General features: G+C 38.9%; 2 protein-coding genes across 5 annotated transcripts in view; both read right to left on the reverse strand.

Annotated features, from left to right (window-relative positions):
• Positions 1-1,991: 1,991 nt before the first annotated feature.
• The window catches only part of LOC131148986 (uncharacterized), a 38,547-nt gene continuing 17,102 nt past the window's right edge, over positions 1,992-23,436 (reverse strand). For 2 of the 4 annotated variants that reach the window (XM_058098989.1, XM_058098986.1), the window contains exon 3: positions 1,992-2,209. The gene's annotated coding sequence lies outside the window, so the exon portion shown is untranslated. Of the gene's footprint in view, positions 2,210-5,566; positions 5,738-10,250; positions 10,477-23,436 lie in introns of those variants that run through there. The other 2 variants (XM_058098982.1, XM_058098981.1) reach the window with 2 other exon arrangements.
• Positions 17,583-22,765, reverse strand: LOC131148096 (uncharacterized). Its single transcript, XM_058097830.1, has 4 exons — positions 22,607-22,765; positions 21,258-21,993; positions 17,886-18,211; positions 17,583-17,759 (listed from the first exon to the last, which is right to left on the reverse strand). Exons 1-4 carry the CDS (start codon positions 22,763-22,765, stop codon positions 17,583-17,585), a joined length of 1,398 nt encoding a protein of 465 aa, XP_057953813.1.

Below are 23,436 nucleotides of genomic sequence, written 5' to 3' on the forward strand. Positions count from 1 at the left end.
GTGCATTAAAATACCAATCCAGGCTAACTATCACTTTTAAAAGAAATACCAGAGGAAAGTGGGTAATTTGGTGGGATATTAATATTATTCATTAGGTAATTTGTTTCGTTGTTTAGAATAGGTAATTGTATTATATATTGGTTTGCACATAAGAATAATATATGAAGAAAATATTTTTCCCAATCGTTTCTTCTTACAACATATATGCATATTGTTATGAAATGAAACTGATTTTAAAATACTAAGAATTTATTGGTAGACAAATGTGAATTTACTCAAAATATTGAAATGGCAATATTGACTAGTAAATATTGAATTATGAATGGTAATTGTGAATATTGGGAATGGGAACATTGCAACTAATAACCGCAATGAATATTGAATTTGGAAATGTTGATATGAGAAAAGTGAAATAGCGGAAAAGAAAACCCTAATGGAATGGATATGTAAACCCCAGCGAAGGGTTACAATATTGAGCACGGTACCGATGCTAGCGGATGAAAAGTGCAACCACACGAACTCGTGAAGCATGTGGCGAGGAAGTACGAATGGACCAGAGAATGGTTGTATATTGCCCCCTAGATTCCGAATTAGGGTATTTGGCAGGTCATTTGTTACTACAGACAGGTATATGGGATTATGCAACAACCTGCCTATTTTTCATATTAATATTTTTTTTCTTTTCTTTTCTTTTCCACACAATAACATACGTAATAATCTTGCTCAGCAGTTATACTCGTGATCAACCTGGACCCATGGGTACCACAGATATATCTGTCATAACACTCTGATACCTAACTAGCAGGAAACATAGAATCATATACATGTCATAAATATCAGAAATCATACCAAAGTTCTACTAAATTTGTCATATACATATACATACAGTCATCCACCAAAAAATACCTTAGAGTCTCCACCCAAAAATCTATTTGACCCTAGCTTATCCACTTACCCTACAGATAGGGTAGTCCAGTCCTCTTCTACAGCTACGGGGCTCTATCCACCCTCCTACCTAGATTTCCTAAAATATTTGTAATGCTGAGGTGAGACACCTTTCAATAAGGGAGACAAATTAGTATCAGTGTGTGGCAATATGAGCATTTTTCTTGATAAACATATAAACAGTACATAATTCGTAACTCGTATAATAGTTGTATCATACTTGAATATATCATGGTTTATCATAACATAGCATATCGTACTAAATTTTTGTACTGAGAAATCATCTTATATAATCATATCGTACATAACTTATTACCCAGGATAGATAGTTAGTTAGCTATCATCATGTCTTACCCCCCACATGACAAGGTTGTGCAGTCTGAATGCGGGATCTAGCAATGGCTAGCCGACCATGCTAAGTCAAACATAAGTCTATAAGTACAATGGGCCTAATGTGCCGGTCTACCAGGGGAACTACGACACTCCCATAAAGCCACATCGACTGTCATCTCTCACACTCTACATAAGATGTGTGGTAGCACTAACATATTCATAATCATAAACATATAGTTATGGTACCATGCTTCATAAAACTAAACTAAACTATCCGAGTTCTAATAACATATAATACATTCCATATTAAAACATTACTGTTTCATAATTCAAAGTAATATTTAACATAAACATATTTTATCATTTCTTACATATCGTACGTAATCACGGCATCAACGTCGGCATAATTCATAACATAAGAATCACAGCATTTATGCCAGCATAATTCATAACATAAGAATCACGGCATTTACGCTGGCTTATTTCATAACATAGGGATCACAGCATCTACGTTGGCATATTTTATAACGTAATAAACATAATTCCTTGCACCTTTCAACATACTTTTAAAACCATAGTTCATGTACTATTTTTAGGGTTTCTGTAACGACCTCCTTAATTTATCATATAAATAAACATATTTAATAAATAAATCAACCTGAACCCCTGGATAACAGGGACACCTGTCATACATAGTGGAACCTAGGCAGCAGTAAATGTAAATCACATTCTTATGACCATAAAATATAAAATACCAGAGCAACTACAATCCACAATGATACTATATTTATATACAACCCCAAAATATCCAAAAATACATCTAGGATCCCACAACAAAAATATCTTAATCCTAACACAAAACTCACCCTCCTAACTGGGTAGCACCAACTAACTCAACGGTGGCCTCGATCTGCCGGTCTTTCTGGGTTTTCTGAAAATTATTTAAGTTCAAGGATGAGACACTTCTCAGTAAAGGAAAATAAACTAAATACAGTTGTGTGGCAACATGAACATTTGTTATAATTATACATATGCAGTATATTTCATATACTTGAAACATTCATCATAACATATTAAATAATTATATACTTTTATATTTTCTAGTAAATCATATAGTTCATAAAACGTCTAGTATAGCTGATAATACTGAAAACATACTCAGGATAAATAGCTAGCTGATGCCATGTATTACCCCCCATGATGGGTTGTGCAACCCGAATGCGGGACCCGACAATGGCTAGTCGATCACTGCCGAGTCAAAAATATCGGTAAGTACGATGGGCCCGCCACACCTTGGTCCAGACTGCCAGGTGGACGTCTACAACTCTACACTGAAAGCCACATCGACTATCCATCTCTCACCCCCTTGTAGGGTGGTTAGCACAAGTCTGAACATAAATATCTAATCTATATAGCTACGGTACCGTGCTCCTGAAACTGAGTTAAACTAACATTCGGGTTCTGATAACATATAGTACATGATAATATGGCATTTAACATAAATGGATTGATAGCATTTCTATACTTTCATAAATACGGCCTTGCGCCGAATATTTCATAAACACGGCCTTGTGCCGGTTATCAATCGCAGCCTTGCGCCGAAAATCTCACACATATCATTCTGAGTAAATAAGTCATTTATCATGTATTTCAAAATCATCATATACTACATTATTTCATAATTCCTGAAAACATGTTTATTCGTAAAATTATCATAATATAATACCTATCATGTAAAAATAATATTCATGCCACACAATGCTGAATAAAATCATACATTTCATTCTAAAATCGTAATTCCTGTATAACAATAGTATTTTCTCAAATATGCATTTACTCAATAATATTCATATATAATACATGTTTTTTTCTGAAAGATTCATGTTTTAATAAATAACGTAGTTTGCTTGGAAATAACCATTAGGTATTCCCTTACCTAATATTGGACAAGAACCCCCTTTTTTAAAAAAAAAAAAATTTTCCCTTTTACTCGTCCTACAACCGCAGGGTTCCCCGAGCAACACCCTGAAATCAACAACTCGCAGAACTAAATTTCAGTATTTCTCCATGAGTAACCTTTCCTATAACTATAGGAAAACCAAATTCTGAATATTTAATCTTATCTTGAATTAGGGATGAATTTCAACTCACTTTTACCAACGATCCACTCCGACAGATTTGGAGGGAACTTCCGTAGGAGCGTTGTGGTGGCCTCAAATTGTCGATTCAGTGAACGACGGAGCCGAAATCGAAGAAAGAGAAGACAGAAGCCGTAGGGAGGAGAGAGAGTGATTTTCCTAATTTTTCTGCATTTAAATCCGAGTTTTAGGCTATTTATTACAAGGGCTAATCGTCGACGATCCATGTCACCACCATCCGTCAACGAGGTCAAGAACAATTCGTCGACGACCTCCTCCTTGTCCACCAAAATTCAGAGTCGCCCCAAAATATCCTCTCGTATCTTCTCTTTGACGAGCCCCCGTCACCGTCGTCGACGAGGTGAAGAGTAATTTCGTCGACGAACTCCTCCCTTTCATCAACAACGAAATTCAGAGTTGCCCAGTGCACGTTGTTTTCTGCTACCCCATTCTAATTTCTCGTCTCATCTTTAATATTAAATACCTTATTCTTCGATCATGATACTTTCCCGCTGAAAACTGGTATAACCTACTTAGCTTGGAAAATCGTAATATTCAAGATACATGATTTCATGAAAATATGCCTCATGCCACACAAATATACATAACCTTCTAAACTCAATAATTAACTCTAAAACCTAATTTTTCATATAAAACTGCTTAAATGAATGTCTCTATTCAACGGCAGTATTCCCAACATAGTTCTAAATCATATATATTTTCCGAAAATAAATTCTTTTTATTCATAATATTTCATGAAAAATAGCTGACTTATTTATACCCCTTACCTATACCTGATTTATTTACTAAGAAGCCCACAAATCTCCACCTTAATCTCCGTGTGGTTTCCTCCCAACTCAACACCCTGAAATTGCATTTTCCCCAACCAAACTTTAGCATAATACTATCTAAAGCAATTTTTTTAGTTCAAAAACACCAAATAACTTATAAAACCTAAAATAACTAACTTACCCAGATTTTGAGATGGTGCCCAAATTAGCCTAACCAACGAACTACTCTAACAGATTTGAAGAGAATCTTCCCAGGAGTAGCATGGCGGCTTCCTATCGTCGAACTGACAAAAAACGGAACCGAAATCGAAAAAAGGTGAAAAAGACGTAGGAGAGAGAGAGGGAGGGTTTTGTGGAAATTTTCTCGTAGCAAATCCGAAGTTGGTATATTTATAAAATGCAAACTCGTTGACGAGACATGTCACCTCGTCGACGAGTCCTTGAAGAGAGATTGTCGACGAATACTTACTCCTCGTCAACGAGTTTCAGACCCTGAAAATAGCCCCCTCGGTAATTTCTCGTCAACGAGACATATGTCCCCGTCGACGAGTCCAAAAAGCTGGCTCGTCGACGAGCACTTTGCACTTGTCGACGAGACCCTGCAAAATCCCCTTTTTCACAATTCCTTTTCTCTCCTTTCTTTTATTATTTAATTACTGTAATTCTCTAGGTCTCTACATTCTCCCCTCCTTATAAAATTTCATCCTCGAAATTTACTATTTGTATTACACCATCCATTGAGGAAATTGGTTACTTATTTTATTACTTACCCTTACTTGTGGTGGAAAAATACCGTGGTTACATTCAGGATTCTGGGAGATTACATATATATAAAAGAAAATTCTTCCAAACTACATACTACCTAGCTTATAAACCGCTACCAATAAACGTATACATACATTACCTACTTACAAAATCTGCATCTGTCGCTCGATCCCTACTAAACAATGTTGGTACTGTCGTGTATTTTCTTCCTCAAGCTCCTATAAGGGCTTTTTCCACCACTGATTTCCGCCAAGAGACTTTTACCTAATGAGTCTTCTATTACACAATTCATGTTCTTTTCCTATCTAAAATCTAACTGATATCGCCCTCATAAGTCATTGCTTCTCTGAGTTCTATTCCTCCATACTGACCACGTGGAGTGATCCTGGTGTAAACCCCGGTCCTTTATAACGAACCTAGGTGGGCACTCTTCATTACAAATATCTATACTTGGTTTCAACATATGGAAACACGCCCACCCCACCCTAAACAATAATAACGGGTGTAAAACATACGTAATAATGATGTAAAAGGTCGTGGAAAACTAAACTCCATTGGGGGGGGGGGATTTCTAACGAGACTGTATCACCAGAGTTCACTCCTACATCCATAATTTATATATTTCGGACTTAGAACAATTCTCATTATACCACCCTCCAAAAAGGACCTTCATCCTAAGATTGACTACATGAGTCACTGCTTACGTAAGCTGTTCAAAACATTCTCCCGTCACTTTTTACGATTAGGACTGACGCACTGATGGACCTGAAACTAAAAGTTGTATGATGGGGAGACACCTTTCAATAAGGAAGAAGAGTTACAACAGTGTTGTGACTGCATAATGCATCTTTTTCATTCACATCGGAACATAATCAAGGTATAGTTCAATACAATAATGCATCAGTTATACATTAGTCGTATTACAAATCCCAACATCTGTCTTTCGTCGACCTTTTATGATTTAATCAATGACCAAACACAAAATATCCCTATAACCATTTTTAACCCCAACTGGCTCGGGTTGTGCACTGATCTCGTCCCAATGCCCCTGTTTCTTGCAGGCACTGTCGAGTACCTACTTACACCGACTCCTCCATTGCCCATATCAGCCAATGGTTTCATCATTCACACCCTTCAACCCCGGCTCAGCCGACCACTTGTGTCCCCAACACTTTTAGTACGTGTGGTTGCACGTGTAAATCTAGCTAACGATAATCGCGTCGTATCATATACAGTAGTTTATTTCACTCCTGCAAAGAAAAGTAATTTTTTCAACCCTATATCACTCGCAAGAAATATCCCAGCGGGTTCAAACCGGCGCCGTCTTTCCACTCAGTTTTTAAACCTAATACCCCCCTCTTTGTTTACTGATGCGGGCTCGGTGTATCACCCACCTCTTCTGTTTATCACAATTTGTCAGTATAACAAATTGGAAATTTCGTCCCATATTCTATATCAGTAGTATCGAAAATACTGCATTTTCCTTTCAACAGAGATCACCATCCAACCAGTTTAATACAAACACCAACCCGCTAAATGTATAATCAATACTCCATAGGTTTAACTGAATAAATAAAGATTCGAGCCTCTCCTACTATAGTAATAAAGACAAAAAACATAGTTGTAAAATGTGGAGATCACACAGCGAAAGCCTCGTTTTTACCAAAAATCGAAAAATCATCAAACACATTTCTACCAGAAATGGTACACAAATAAAGCACAGGTAAATCAGACATATATAACATAACAGCTTTGTTCGAATTTAGTTTTTCCAAAATAGTTGTTGTAATAATTCACCTGAACCTTAATACTCGAAATGACATTTCGTACGAAACTGCCACAAACGACCACCCGAGATCCGAAAACAAAACTAAACACAGAACAAACCTACTATTTTTTCTAACTGCATCCAAACCTACAATCAAATTAGGATCAGATTCCTACGCGATCTTGGAAAAACCCGAAACTGCTCTGAAACGACGATCCGAAATCCCACTAAAAGTGTAGAGTTTTCCATCTCTGAGCCACGTAGTACCCTCCGTTTTTGAAATGGAACGACGAACGGGCGAGGATCTTAGAGAGAGAAAGAGAGAGAGAGGAGAAGAAGAGAAAAAAAAATGAGAGAGAGAGAGAGAGAGAGAGAGAGAGCGAATAGAAGAGAATAAGAAGAAATTTCTAAATAAAACCTAACTGTATGCCTTAAGTAATCTAAATAATATCTCCCTCCAAATATTTAATATATAATTACTCAAATACCTACCTCTTTTCAAAATAGCTTCTCTAAAAATATCTCTTTATTTATATTTATTTATTTTATGTTTATTTATTATTTATTTTATAGTAATTTTTTTACTTTTTTTTTTTTTTCGCGAGGCGTGTTTACTACAAAGCTCCCCTCGTATAAAGAATTTCTCCCGTTCCTAAATTCACAACTGATACCAATCAATACTCTACCTACGTCGGAGACCTACGAAGAGTCTTGCAAGCCACCCTTAAAGCATCTCCGACCCGAAGTTAATTATCTAAACCTCGCTATGGTGTAGAATACCGTGATTGCAATGGGATGCTTCGAAGATACATACACACAGCACAAAACTCTCCGAATACCATACCAACCTATACTTACTATACTAACTACATACATCCGAACATAACTTGCGGTACTCTGGCGTATTTCCTGACTCTAGCCCATGAAGCGTCCTCCACTACTGTTACGCCTAATACATTCCACTAGAAGGTATTTCCCTAGTCCGTAACGGCTTAACTTTTCCGATCTATATCAGTACTGGTACCATGGTCTCATAGATAAACGCCTCACTGATCGCCTAAGGTTTAGTAACTCAGTACATGTCAATGATCTGGTCTGTACTTTCCTTAGTACAGACACATGAAATACATCATGAATTCAGGATATCCGGAGGTAAGCCCTTCGATAAGCACCAAACCTATCCTTTCAAGGATTTCAACAGCCCGACATACGAGGACTTAGCTTTCCCCTTCTTCCGAATCTCATCACCCCTTTCATCGGAGCGATTCTCAAAATACCATATCTCCCTACTTCAAATTCAACTCTCGCCGACGAGTATCAGCAGAACTCTTCTGTCGACTCTAACTGCTTAAAGTCTTTCCCTGAGCAGTGCGACTTTCCATGAGGTCTACTGAATCAGTTTCTAGACCTAGTATCTGCCGCTCACCGCTACCTGAACCATATAACGAGATCGACTGAAGACCGTACAAAGCTCATAAGGTGTCCTCCTACTATGCGCGCCTGGTACGGTGGTATAGATGCAAAGTTCCACAAGCTTAGATATCGTATCCCCCTATTACATAAAAATCTATAATACAGCTCAAAACATATCTTCAACGTTTGAATAGCCTCTCCGACTGTCCATCCTTCTGCGGGTGAAAAACGGACTAAGCATCATCGGCAATCCCAAGGCATCCTGTAACTATTTCCAGAAAGAAACGAGATGTAAAAACGCGGATCTCGTCTGAACAATAGATATATATAGGACGACATCGGTCGTACCACCTTCCTTCCCATAAAGTTCTGCTCAATCCCCCGCCTATTCAGAGAGTAAGCTGACTCTGATTGGAATGAAGTGTGCAGTCTTCGTCAACCGATCTCTATAACTCATATGGCTTCTGCCCATGCAGTCGCCGAGTAAACCGTCACAAAAATCCATCGAGACATGTTCCCACTTCCATCAGGGACGTCGAGGGTGGTTGAGTGGTCCTGCTGTTTCTGATGTTTTCTGTTTTTGATCTACTGACATGTCAGCCTGTTCTACAAATTGGGGGCGAAATCTCGTCTTTTCATATTAGACCACCAGAAGATCCCTCAAATCCGATACATTTTCGTACTACAAGGATGTACAGTTGTAGAGCGAACGGTAATGCATCCTCCAGAATAACCCGTTTAATCCACGGCATCATTCGGAACGCAAACCCTGCGAAAACGGAATTCTCAAGTCATCCCATCGCCAGAATACTAAAGTCCTGGCTCTTAAAAACCATTATACGAACTCCTTCCACAAGCTCACCACACCCCCTCTAGACCCCTCCTTTTTGCGCTACAACGAATCCGCTCTTGTAAGGTCGATTGCACCACAGGACGCCTGATGATTTCCTTCTACCACTGTCCAAGCCTTCTTTTGCTTCATCAAGAAATCACGAATGAGCAAATCGAGACAGCTCCCCTGGAACTGGGGCAGCGTCTGCTGCACGCATTGACCTGCGTCAATTCATAAATTCCATCCTCCATTTTCGGTCTATTGTGGGCGCGAAAATAACGTTCAAAGGAGCTCTTTGAATCGGGCCCATTCAACGCTATCTGTATCGGTCACGTTGCTCCTCATCTGCTTACCGGACCCCCATCATCTCTCAGCCTCCCTTGCAACTTGAACGGGCGAAGTGACTTGCTGCTTTCGTCAGTGCAGTTTAAAACACACCTAAGTCTTCTCATCGCTTGATCCCAATTCTCAAGCACTAACTAGATCTTATTGGCCCACAAAACAAGGGCTTCAATCTGTGAACTACTGCTCAATGGAGCAACCCAACGTAGTTATATGACGATCCTGCCCTCTATTCGTACGCACTAAAACTAACCTCTACCTCATCCATAAGCTATTTGTGGGTGAATTCACAGAAAAAAAAAAAAACCTAGTAGAGGTTGTTACCAGCCTGGGCCGCAACCCTCACTACTACTGCCCACCATATATTGGCAGTGAATCCCGGATTCCATCCAAAAACTTTACGAGATCCATTAGAAGTTATAGCCTAACATCAACTAACCCTATCAGCTATAGACTCGTTCCCTTAATATCCACATCCTAATATCAATTACTCCATTATTTAACATCATCATTCTAACTCAGTTCTGCCTTCCACGTGGAAACACCACCACCAATAGATTGCCATATTTTCTGAACCTTCGAAGATACAAAAAACACAGAGCTTATGCCAATTGTTTTTCGTCTCCATGCATACAAAACAAAACTCAAGGTCATATTCATGCCTAACTCTAGTATATTCTAGACTGTAACAACTAACTAGCAACTTTTTAGTTTCGCACATATCCCTAACTAGGTAGTCATGATCAAATCATAACTTCTCGACTGGCTACGGGCTCTGATACCAACTGTAACGAACCGGTCCTTTATACAGACCTAGGTGTCACTCTTACATTACATATATCTATACTTGTTCAAGATATGGAACACCCACCCCGAAACAGGGACATACGGGTGTAAAACATATATAACATGATGTAAATTCGGCGGAAAATATAAACATCCATTGGGATTTCACTAGACTTTATACCAGAGTTCACTATACTCCATAATTTTTTACATATTTCGGACTTAAGAACAATGTCTCATTATTACAACCCTCCAAAAGGAACTTCATCTAAGGATTTTACTACATGATTCACAATGCTTACTAAGCTGTTCAAACATTCTCCCATTCCTTTTAGCTATTAGGACTGACGCAACTGATGGGACCTCTGAAACAAAGGGTTGTATTGATAGGGTGAACACCTTATCAATAAGGAAGAAGGAGTTTACAAACAATTGTGTGCATACATCATAGTTTCAGCAACATCTGGAACAGAACAATATTTTCAATACAATTAATGCTCAGTTATATCATTATTCATATTACAAAATTCCCCACAGTTGTCTTCGACGACCATTTTATGATTTATCAGATGACCAACAGCAAATATTCCGCTATACCGTTTAACCCCATGGCTCGGGTTGTGCACTGATACTCGTCCAATGCCCTGTTCGTGCAGGCACTGTCGAGTACCTACTTACGATCCGACTGCCTCCATTGGCCCAATATCAGCCAATGGTTTCACCCTGCTAGCCGACCATCTTGGTCCCCACATCGTTTAGTACGTGTGGTTGCACGTGTACATCTAGCTACGATATCGCGTCGTATCATATAACAGTAGTTTATTTCAACTCTGCAAAGAAAGTATTTTTCAACCCTATATCAATAGTATAGAAATAATCCCAGCGGGTTCAAACCGGCGTCTTTCCACTCAGTTTACCCCTCTTTGTTTACTGATGCGGCTCGGTGTATCACCAGCCTCTGTTTATCACATTGTCAGTATAACAAATTGGAATTTCATTCCCATATTCTATATCAGTAGTATAGAAAATACATTCATTTCCATTTCAACATATATCACACAAGTTTAATACAAAAACCCGCTAAATGATAGAAATTCAATATACATAGTTTACCTGAATAAATAAAGGATTCGAGCCTCTCCTACTATAGTATAAACACAAATAAACAATATTTGTAAAATTTGGAGATCATACATCAAAATCCTCGTTTTTACCAAAAATTGTAAAATCATCAAACCGACATTTTTACTCGGCAAAAATTTCATAAATAAGTAGTTAAATCATACATAATAACATACACTAGCTTTTTAGCAGTTTAGTTTTCCAAAATAGCTGTTGTAATCAAATTCCCCTTACCTTATACTCAAAATGAAACTTCGTACGAAAACGGTCCAAAACGATGACCCGAGATCCCGAAAACCTAAAACCACAGAACATAACCTTACTATGTTTTCAATTGGTATCCAAATATCCAATCAAAATTAGGATCAGATTCCTACCTCGATTCTTGGGAAAACCCGAAACTCTCCGAAACGACGATCCGATCCACTAAAAGTGTAGAGTTTCCTCTTCTGATCCACGCAATACCCTCTGTTTTTGGAAACGGATGACGAACGGCGAAGGATCTTAGAGAGAGAGAGAGAGAGAGAGAGAATAAGAGAATTTATAGAATAAAATCAAACTTAACTCTTAGGTAATCTAAATAAATATCTCCTCCAAGATATTTATATATAAATATCTCAAAATATCTGTTTTCAAATTATCTTCTCCAAAATATCTCTTTATTTATTTATTTATTTATTTATGTTTATTTATTATTTATTTTTATTATTATTATTTTATATTATTTTTTTATTTTATTTTTTTTATTTTTTTTTCTCGGGGTCGGGTTACTACATCTGGGACGTATTTCCTCAGCATAGAAACATTAAACACGTCATGTATTCTAGATAAAACTGGTGGTAAGGCTATCTGGTAGGCAACTGACCCCACTCTCTCAAGTATTTCGAAATGGCCAATAAACCTAGGGTTCAGCTTACCCTTCCTCCCAAACCTCATAGTACCTTTCAGTGGCACTATTTTTAAAAATACGTGGTCTCCTACTTTGAGTTCCAATTTCCGACGATGATTATCTGTATAACTTTTCTGCCAACTTTGAGTTGCACTGATTCTTTCTCTAATAAGCCAAACTTTATCGTATGCCTGCTGAACTATTTTTGGTCCCAAAACTCGCCTCTCACCTACCTCATCCCAGTATAGAGGAGAATGACATCTTCTACCATATAACACCTCGTAAGATGTCATGTCAATGCTGGTCTGATATCTATTATTGTATGCAAACTCTACCAGCGGCAGATACTGGGTCCAATTACCCCTAAAATCCAACACATATGCCCGTAGCATATCTTCTAGTATCTGAATCATCCTCTCTGACTGCCCATCCGTCTGAGAATGAAATGTCGTGCTGAATGATAATTGACTCTAGAGCCTCCTATAGACTCCTCCAAAACACCATAACGTGAAACATGGGTCTCGGTCTAATACTGTAGACATCGGCACACTATGTGATCGTACTATCTCTTGAATATATATTTCTACCACTCTTTCCATGGAGTAGTTGATCTTAATAGGAATAAAGTGAGCGGTCTTTGTCAGTCGATCTACGACCACCCAAATAACATTTTATCCCTGTCGTACTGGCGGTAAACCCATCACAAAGTCCATAGGAATGTGATCCAATTTCTACTCCAAGGTGTAAAGTGGCTGTAATTGGCCCGCCGGCCTCTGGTGATCAGCTTTAACCTGCTAACACTTCAAACACTACTGCACAAATTCAGCAATCTCTCTCTTCATACCGCTCCATCAGAAATACTCTCACAGATCCCTATACATTTTAGTGTTACCTGGATATAGCATGTACAGGGACCTGTGAGCCTTCTTAAGGATAGTCCTTTTAATATCCATATCTGCAAGCACACATAGCCTGGTATGGAACCTCATAGTTCCGTTATCAGAAATACTGAACTCCTCTTCCTGTCCGTCCTACACCTTCTTTATCAACTCCATCAACTCTTCGTCATTCTTATGGGCTACTTTAATCTTTTCATATACCATAGACTGCACCAAGAGTTTGGCAATAAATAGCTAGTGATCACTCTCTACTAACTCCATGCCAAGCCTCTCCAAGTCCATCTGGATCGAGCGCTGACTTACTATCACTAACTATGTTGTTTCCCCTGATTTTCGGCTCAAAGCATCAACCACCACATTAGCTTTACCTAGATGGTAGTTGATAGTACAATCATAATCCTGGATGAGCTGTAACCATCTTCTTTGTCGCATGTTCAACTCCTTCTGCGTGAAGAAGTACTTTAAACTCTTATAATCTGAAAATATTTCACATCTTTCTCCGTACAGATAATGCCTCCAAATCTTCAGTGCATGAACCACTGCAACCAATTCTAGATCATAAGTGGGATAATTCTTTTCATATTTTTTCAATTGTCTAGAGACATATGCTATTACTCTGCCCTGTTACATCAATATATACCTGAGCCTCCTTAAAGACACGTCACGGTAGATCACGTAACCATTACCTCCGGATGGAATAGTCAATACTGGTGCTGTGACGAGTCTCTGTTTCAATTCGTGGAAGCTCTAGTCACAATTGTCATCCCATTCAAACCTGGCATTCTTTTTGGTTAGTCATGTTAGAGGCCCTGATAATACTGAGAATCCTTCTACAAACCGACGGTAATAATCTGTGAGTCCTAAGAAACTCCTGACTTCCTGTACGTTCCTCAGCTTGACCCAATTCACTACTACCTCTATCTTACTAGGATCCACAAAAATTTCATCACCTGATATAACATGCCCCCAAAACGTAACTTTCTCTAACCAGAGTTCACATTTGTTAAACTTGGCATACAATTTCTTTTCCCTGAGCATCTGAAGTACTAGCCTTAGGTGCGTCTCATGCTCCTCAAAACTCCTCGAGTAGACTAGTATGTCATCAATGAAAACCACAACAAACTGATCTAAATACAGGTAAATTTGTTCATAAAATCCATGAATACAGCAGAAGCATTCATCAAACCAAATGGCATAACTAGAAATTCAAAATATCCATACCTGATCCTGAAAGTTGTCTTTGAAATATCTTCAATTTTAACTTTTACCTGGTGATAACCTGACCTGAGGTCGATCTTGGAATAGACCCATGTACCCTGAAACTGATCAAATAAGTCGTATATACGGGGTAGAGGATACATGTTCTCAATTGTTACTTTGTTTATTTCCATGTAATTTATACACATCCTCATAGACCCGTCCTTTTTTTCACAAATAAAACTAGAGCTCCTCAGGGCGAAACACTAGGTCTGATAAACCTTTTATTCATTAAATCCTGCAATTGATCCTTTAATTCTCTCAATTATGCTAGAGCCATTCGGTAAGGAGCTTTAAAAATCGGTGTCATCTCTGAGAGTAAGTCGATAGTAAAATTTATCTCGCAGTCGAGAGGCAACCCAGGTAATTCTTCTGGAAATACATCTGAAAACTCCTTAACCACTGGAGTACTGACAAGCTTCAATTCATTTTCTGTCACCTCATTCACATAAGCCATAAACCCCTGACATTCGTCCAAAAGTAATCTTCTCGCCTGCATAGCTGACACTAACTGAGGTGGGGATTGCACCTGTGATCCCACAAATCTAAATTCTGACTTTCCCGGTGGTCTAAAAATCACCTCTTTCAAATGAAAGTTGATACTAGCATGGTTAGTATCCAGCCAATCCATACCCATTATTACATCAAATCCATGCAAATCTAGCACAATTAGGTCAGCTGGTAATACCCTCCCCTAAAGTTCTATTGGGTAACCCCTGAACACCCTACGACACCTCACCACCGACCATGTCGGTGTTACTACTAACATTTCAACATCTAGTAATTGTGTCTCTACACCAACCAATTTAACATACCTCATAGACACAAAAGAGTGGGTGGCACCTGTATCAAATAAAATAATAGTTTGATATGAAAAAGCAGTAAAGGTACCTGTCACGACGTCGTCTATGGCCTCCTCATCTCCCGGCGTCAAAGCATAAACCCTCGCCAGGGCTACATTCCTCTGCTGACCTCCATAAGGCACCTGATAACCTCCCTGATGTGGTCTAGGAGCAGGTGCGGTACCAGGTGGTGTAGGGCAATCTCATACTAAATGTCCCGATACCTGCTCGACACTCTCCCAAGTACCTCTTTCCATATGTCTGACAAGCTAGGTAGACTTGCATACCCTGAGTCTCACGACCTCTCGTCTCCTTCCTCTGCCCCCTACCATAGTTACCTCTCCTCCACTAGCTCCAACTAGATCCATATTGATAGCCTAAAGGCGTGGACCTCTTCTTCTGTCCCTACTCCTCTACACCCATCCGCTCACCAGCCTCAGCCACGGTTGCTCTGTCTACCAACTCGGCAAAGTCCTACACTTTCAATACTGCTACCTGCTTATAAATTTCTCGCCTCAAACCCCTTTCAAACTGCCTCGCCTTCTTTGCCTAATTAGGTATGATGTACGGGGCGAAGCGGGACAATTCAAAAAACCCCCACCGCGTACTTCTAAACTGACTGTTGTCCCTACTTCAGATTTAGGAATTCCTCCACTTTAGCGTCCCTGATAGTGGCCGAAAAGTGCCTGTCAAAGAACAATTTTTAAACCGGTACTAAGTCATGCTATAAGCACCGCCCTCTATTCCTCCAATAATTTTACCGCAATCCACCATCTCTTAGCCTCTCTTGTCAGTTTATAGGTGGCAAATAAAACCCTCTACTCCTCCGTGCACTACAGCACTGCCAAACCTTTCTCTATCTCCTACATCCAGTTTTCGGCGACTACAAGATCTGCTCCTCCTGAAAATGTCGGAGGGATCATCTTGATAAATTTCTCTATCATGCACCCATGCCCTGCAGATGGGCTTCCCTGCTCTCTAGAGCTCCATACAATCTCAGTCATGACCTGCTGAACCATACTGTGTAATACTGCATCTGAATCAGCTTCGCCTGCACCTGAGGGCCCTCCAACCTCATTACCACTGCCATGAGCACTGCCACTACCTGGGTCCATCCTGAAAAGATAATAAACATAGCTTAGGGACCCCATCCTTATAACTTACATATCTAACCAAATTTCAAATATTCTCTCTCTATCTTGACATCCTTATATTAATTCAAGATTTAGTCCTCCACTTTAAAAACACAACTCGGCAATAGTTTACTATGACTTTCCTGAAATTATTACCCCAGGAAAGACACAGAAACCATCACAGAAGCCCTACCTCTAAACTACAGAACAAAACCTAAAATCTTTTTCCTTTACTCTAGTATTATTTTTGCTGCACTCTAAAGTTTACAAAACCTAACAACCTAGGCTCTGATACCAAACTGTAATGACCTCCCTATTTTTCATATTAATATTTTTTTTCTTTTCTTTCCTTTTCCAAATAATAACATACGTAATAATCCTGCTCAGCAATCATAGACGTGATCAACCTGGACTCATGGGTACTAAGGATATATCTGTCATAACACTCTGATACCTAAGTAGCGGGAAACATAGAATCATATACATGTCATAAATATCAAAAACCACACCAGAGTTCTACTAAATCTGTCATATAGATATACATACAGTCATCCACCAAAAAGACCGAAAAGTACCCCTAGGGTCTCCACCCAAGACCCTAACTCATCCACTTACCCTACAAATAGGGTAGTCCAATCCTCTTCTACTACTGCGAGGCTCTATCCGCCCTCCTACCTGGATTTCCTTAAATGTTTGTAATGCTGGGGTGAGACACCTCTCAATAAGAGAGACAAATTAATATCAATGTGTAGCAATATAAGCATTTTTCGTTATATACATAAAAACAGTACATAATTCGTAACTCGTATAACAGTTGTATCATACTTGAATATATCATGGTTTATCATAACATAGCATATATTTTGTATTGATAAATCATCTTATATAATCATATCATACATAACTTATTACCTAGGATAGATAGTTAGTTAGCTATCGTCATGTCTTACCCCCCGCATGACAGGGTTGTGCAGCCTGAAGGCGAGACCTAGCAATGATTGGCCGATCATGCTAAGTCAAACATAAGTTTGTAAGTATGATGGGCCTATTCCACCTGTGTCGATCTAGCAGGGGAACTACGACACTCCCATAAAACCACATCAACTGCCATCTCCCACACTCTACATAAGATGTGTGGTAGCACTAACATATTCATAATCATAAACATATAGTTACGGTACCATGTTTCATAAAACTAAACTAAACCATCCGGATTCTGATAACATATAATACATTCCATATTAAAACATAACTGTTTCGTAATTCAGAATAATATTTGACATAAACATATTTTATAATTTCTTACATATCGTACGTAATCACGGCATTAAGAATTCATCAGGTCCATGAATGCAGCATAAGCATTAGTCAGACCGAATGGCATAACCAAGAATTCATAATGGGCATAGCTAGTTCGGAACGTAGTCTTCGGGACATCCTCCGCCTTGACCCTCATACGATGGTATCCGGATCGAAGATCAATTTTAGAGAAAACTTGTGTTCCCTAGAGCTGGTCAAATAGGTCATCAATATGGGGTAGTGGATACTTATTCTTAACTGTCAATTTGTTTATCTCCCTGTAATCGATACACATTCTCATTGACCTGTCTTTCTTTTTCATGAAAAGCACTAATGCTCTCCAGGGCGACACACTAAGCCTGATAAATCCTTTGTCCAACAACTCATGTAATTGTTCTTGCAATTCTTTCAACTCCGCTAGAGCCATTCTGTGCGAAGCCTCAGAGATCGGCGCTATTCCCGGAGATAGGTCGATAGCAAACTCTACCTCACGCTCAGGAGGTAACCTCGATAAGTCCTTCGGAAACACGTCAAGAAATCTCTTACTATTGAGATATCCTCTAACTTTAGCTCTTTCATCGATGCCTCTTTCACACAAGCCAGGTAACCCTGACACCCTTCCAAAAGAAACATTTTTTCCTACATAGCTAACAGTATCTATAAAAACCCATGAAATTATAACTATTAAAATAATTAGGAAAGATAATAAAATAATAAATAAATAAATAATAAGGGAAAAGGGGGAATTTTGAAATGAAAAGAATAGCATACCTCGTCGACGAATCTCCTGTCTTCGTTGACGAGTGTTCTTCTAGAGATCGTCGACGAAGTTCAGTCCCTCGTCAACGAAGAGATCCTAAGTGAATGAATTTCAGATTTTAAGTTTCATCGACGAACACATCCTCTTGTCGACGAAGTCCCTTCTATGGTTCATCGACGAATCATGTCTTCTCGTCGACGAAGTCACGTGACAACATTGCGTATAAAAGGATCCAATGAAGTTTCTTTGTGAAGAAATTCATTTTTCCTTACATTTTCTCTCTTGAAAATGTTTCCTCTGCCTTCTCTCTAAGATTTCGACCCAGATTTAGCCCGAATCGACAAATGGAGACCGCTACGATGTTCTAGGGGAGATTCTTTACACATCTATCGAAGCAGATTTCTAAACTGAGTTTTTCGGTAAACGCTCCAAAGTTGAGGTAAGGGTTTAGATTCCTAGTTTTTATGATTTTTAATATTTATTTGAAATTTATAGGTCGAGAAAATTTTGAAATAATAGATTATTTGGGGTTTATCTAATTAAACTAGGGTTTTTGATTCAGGGTTAGGGTGAGCGCTACAAGCATCATTCTGGGGTTCCTGTTGGCATAGTTCGAGAAATCAGGTAAGGGGAATATATTAAATTATGATTTTTAAGGAAATAACTAGAGAAAAATGGAAATATTATGTATATATGTATATGATTTTCATGTGGATTCTAAAATGCCAACCGTTTAAATTGTAAATTTCTGAGCTTAGGGCTGTGGTATTAGATATTATTTGTGAAAATGGAAAGTTAAAATGGCAGATTTTCTAGTTAATTGTGTAAGAGAATAAATGTATATTTTCTATATATAAATGATGAATATGGGTTGACTTATTTTACAATAAATGTATGAAATATGTTGTTAAATTGTGTGGCATAAGAAAAATGAAGTTGATGTGTTAAATTATTATATACGTATGAGATGCTGGAAATACTGGAAATGTATTGAGAATTAAAAGGTAATATGAATTATTTTTAATGTGTTCGATAATGTTAAATTATAATGTATGGTTTGAGAACTCTGGTAGACCAAAAAAGGGCACAGTACTGTTGCGGATATGTATGGTAGCGCTAGTGCACCCACACGTCTTAGATAGAGAGTGGAGAGGGGATGGTCGATTATGTTGGGAAGGGTAGCGTCCCCCTGGAGTCTAGACCAGTTTGGGAACAGCCAATCATTCCTACAGACTATAGAATGTGGTTGATTTAACTCTGGAAGGCCAACCAGGGTTAAGTCCAGCCTTTGGGCCGCACAACCCATCATAGGGCAGAAGCATGATTAGGACTTATTACTGGTATAAAGGGTTCTAAACGCAAAATTGTAAGTTTAACCATGGATAATATGAGAACAATGGATATGGAAATGGCATTTATGGAAACAATTAAATATAAGAACAGCAGACGAAAATGACCTGAAAACAAAATATGTGAAAACAAACATGAATATAGAAAGAGATGATGAATATGCGACACGTGAATATAGAATATGAAAGTGAGTGTAATGAATGGCACAGTGATAACAACATAAAGAGTAATGTAGTAAGGTATTATCAATATTAAATATAGTAGTATTACTTGTATTTGGGGCGGGGTATACTCTTCGTCCGAGGGCTTGTTGAGAAAGGCGTGCGCCTTGATAGGTATTAGATGTAGCTATAGGCTGCATAACGTGTTAGGGCAGAGGGAAGCTACTTTTATAGGCGGGTATTATTCCCTATTCTCGGGAACTTCACCAATAAATCTTTGTATGAATGTGTGAGTACAAGATAAACTAACCACCTGAGGGCTTACTAAGTAAGGTAAGTGCCCTTATATACTTCAATTGTGACTGTAGGTTGCTTCAAGTATCAAAGCAGAGGAGTGCTACTTGTATGGGCGGGTTATCACCCCTATCCTTGGGAACTCTCATTGGTAAAATACCTTTGTATGTGTATGAGTAGGAACAGAGAATGATTTCATAATTGTGGCTTATTTGAAAATAATGAATATACATTTATGTTGTATTTAAACCTCATGTTTGTCACACACTGATTTAATATATTCCTTCCATACTGAGATGTGTCTCACCCGATAGTTGAATTTATCTTTTTTAGGACCTTCACATAGAAAGCTTGAGGCTAGTATAGCATTTCTGAAAGAAAGGGAGGGTATAAACTATGGTTATAATTTTAGGGTTGTAATATGGTTGAAATATATTTATGTTTTCAAAGTTGTAGATGTTTGTGAATACTGGATGTTGGGTTATGTTTTGAGATGTATATAGATGTAGAAACTCTGGTATATTATGGAAGAATTGTTATTATTTCCACTGTGTAACTGATATACAGCTAGGTTCAAGTAAATGAACACGTGGTAACAGAGATATATTTCAATTAATACTTCGGACCCTGGTTTCGGGTTCGGGGCGCTACAGTATCTGTGGTGAGGCGCGCACGCACGTCCCAACAAATCTGTATTCTTACTCCCCTAGAGGTCTGAACACTACCTCTTTATTATAGAAGTTAATACTGGCATAACTAGAAGCTAGCCAGTCCATCCCCAGAATCACCTTAAATCCATGCATGTCGAGGACCACCAGATTAGCAGGCAGTATCCTTCCCTAAATACTGATTGGAAAATATTTGAGTACTCTCCTACATACCACCACGGTTCCTGTCAATGTGGCTACTGATAAATTGACATCCAGTGGTTGAGCTTTCATCCCACATAATTTGACAAATCCTTGAGCTAAGAACAAATTTGTTGCCCCTAAATCAAACAACACAACAGCTTTATGTGACAAAATTGAAATAGTACCTGTCACTCCATCACTGGCGTCCTCTGCATCTCCCGGCATAAGTGTATACACCTGTGCCTAGGTGGTGTTCCTTTGATGATCGCTTTAGGGTGCCTGATTACCTCCCTTAAAATTTATTGGATGTGGGCTCTCACTGCACGATGGCGCACGACAATCTCGTGCCATGTGGCCAGGTCTCCTGCATCGATAACAGACCACCACTCTAGCCCGACATTCCCCTGTATATCTCCTGTAACACCTAAGACAAAGAGGGAGTGCTGGAATACCCTGAGGAACTCGATGTCTGACTACCTGCCGCTGGCCCACATTGTTTCTCTTCCACTGACCTTGACTGGTACTTGCTTGAAAACCAGGAGGCGTGGGTCTCTTTCTCTGGCTTTGCAGCGCTGTGCTTCTCTGTCGACTCGTCTCTGCCACGGTGGCTTTATCCACCAGCCATGAGAAATTTCGCACCTGTAGAACCACCACCTGCTCATATATCTCATGTCTCAAGCCCCTTTCAAACCTCCGCGCCTTTCTAGACTCATCTGGGATCATGTATGGGGTGAAGCGAGATAGTTCCACAAACTTGACGGCACACTGCTGCACTATCATATGGCCCTGGTTCAGGTTCAGAAACTCCTCCACCTTAGCATCCCTAACAGAGGTGCAAAAGTACCGATCGTCGAAGATCTCCTTAAAATGATCCCAAGTCAGTGATATGGATACTAACCTCTGCTGCTCCAGTAGATTCACCGCTAACCACCATCGCTCGGCCTCACCCGTCAACTTGAATGCAGCATAGAGAACTTTCTGTTCATCAGTGCAGTGTAGTACTACTAGTATCTTCTCAATCTCCTATACCCAATTCTCTACAATAATTGGGTCCACATCACTTAAAAAAGCTAGGGGATTCATCCGAGTGAACTGCTCTATGGTGCAGCCCTGCTCAACTGGTAGGCAACCTTGTTCCCTGAAATTTCATGTTATTTTCGCCATAACCTATTGAACTACACTTCGTATTACCTAATCTGAATCGCTGCCACCCATACTGGAAGCCCCCACGTGGCTACTACCTCCAACATTCACATTATTATTATTCCCTAGGTCCATGTTGAAAATAGGACAGAAAACCATCTTAGAATTTCAATATCTTAAGGTGACTAAAATAATTATCTAACTAAGAAAACAATTTAACATCCACACTCTCAATATAAGCCTTAACACACAACTTAGACACAAAACTGTCGACGGTTTTTCTAAGACCTCTAAAACTGTCGATGGAAAACCTGAGATCCCAAGAGCCTGTTTTGAGAAAACCGTCGACGGTTTGTACCTACCACATAAAATCGTAAATGGTTTGACCAGAAATCCTTCACTAATCCTTTTTTCTCATATATATATATATATACCTAACCATCTCAAGGATCAAGCCTCAAATCATCACAAAATTGCAATTTATCCAACCAACTAACATCTCAAGCTCTAGTCTCTCTGCACATAAGCAAAAACTGTCAATGGTTTGCCGTAATTTTCCTGAAACCGTCATCTTAGGAAAACCATAGAAGACCATCAATGGGCTCATGCCTCCAAGCTGCGAAACCACAACCCAAGATTTCCATCTACCCATTGCCTACCCTTATCAGAATTCATTCCTATACTCTAGTATTATCATCCGCTAAAGTCTACAGAACCTAACAACCTAGACTTTGATATCAAACAGTCACACCCTATAAAATTCTACCATAAATATGTTCTGATACCACAACTGTAATGATCTAGTAAAATTCTACTATATAAACATGCTCTAATACCAAACTGTAGTGACCCAACATGTATACTGCTATAAATATAAAATGAATCTGTTCTGATACCATCACAAAGCTCACCCTTCCCCAAAGTGGGATACCGGGCACACCTGCCCATAATCCAATGTATAGCCAAACAGCGGAAATATAAAATATACAATCCCTAGACACAATACCAGAGTTCTAATATCATCAAAAAAGAATACATATTTTCCCCAAAAATCCATACTATATCCCAAAGTACACACAAAACATAACCCTACCTCGCAAATACTTACCCTAAACTACAATATCTAGGTTTCTCTCTCTCTTAGAAGCTCGCTACGTCCGACTTCCTAGATTTCTTGAAATATTTAAAGTTATTGGAGTGAGACACTTCTCAGTAAGATGGAATAGATTATTATCAGTGTAGCAACATGAGTTTTAATATTCCCAAAAACACATCCATTTAAATAATTACTTTAACTGATAAAACATGTAATCTGTACTCACA

The sequence above is a fragment of the Malania oleifera genome, chromosome 2 (genome assembly GCF_029873635.1).
Source record: "Malania oleifera isolate guangnan ecotype guangnan chromosome 2, ASM2987363v1, whole genome shotgun sequence".
Classification (NCBI taxonomy): Eukaryota; Viridiplantae; Streptophyta; class Magnoliopsida; order Santalales; family Ximeniaceae; genus Malania; species Malania oleifera.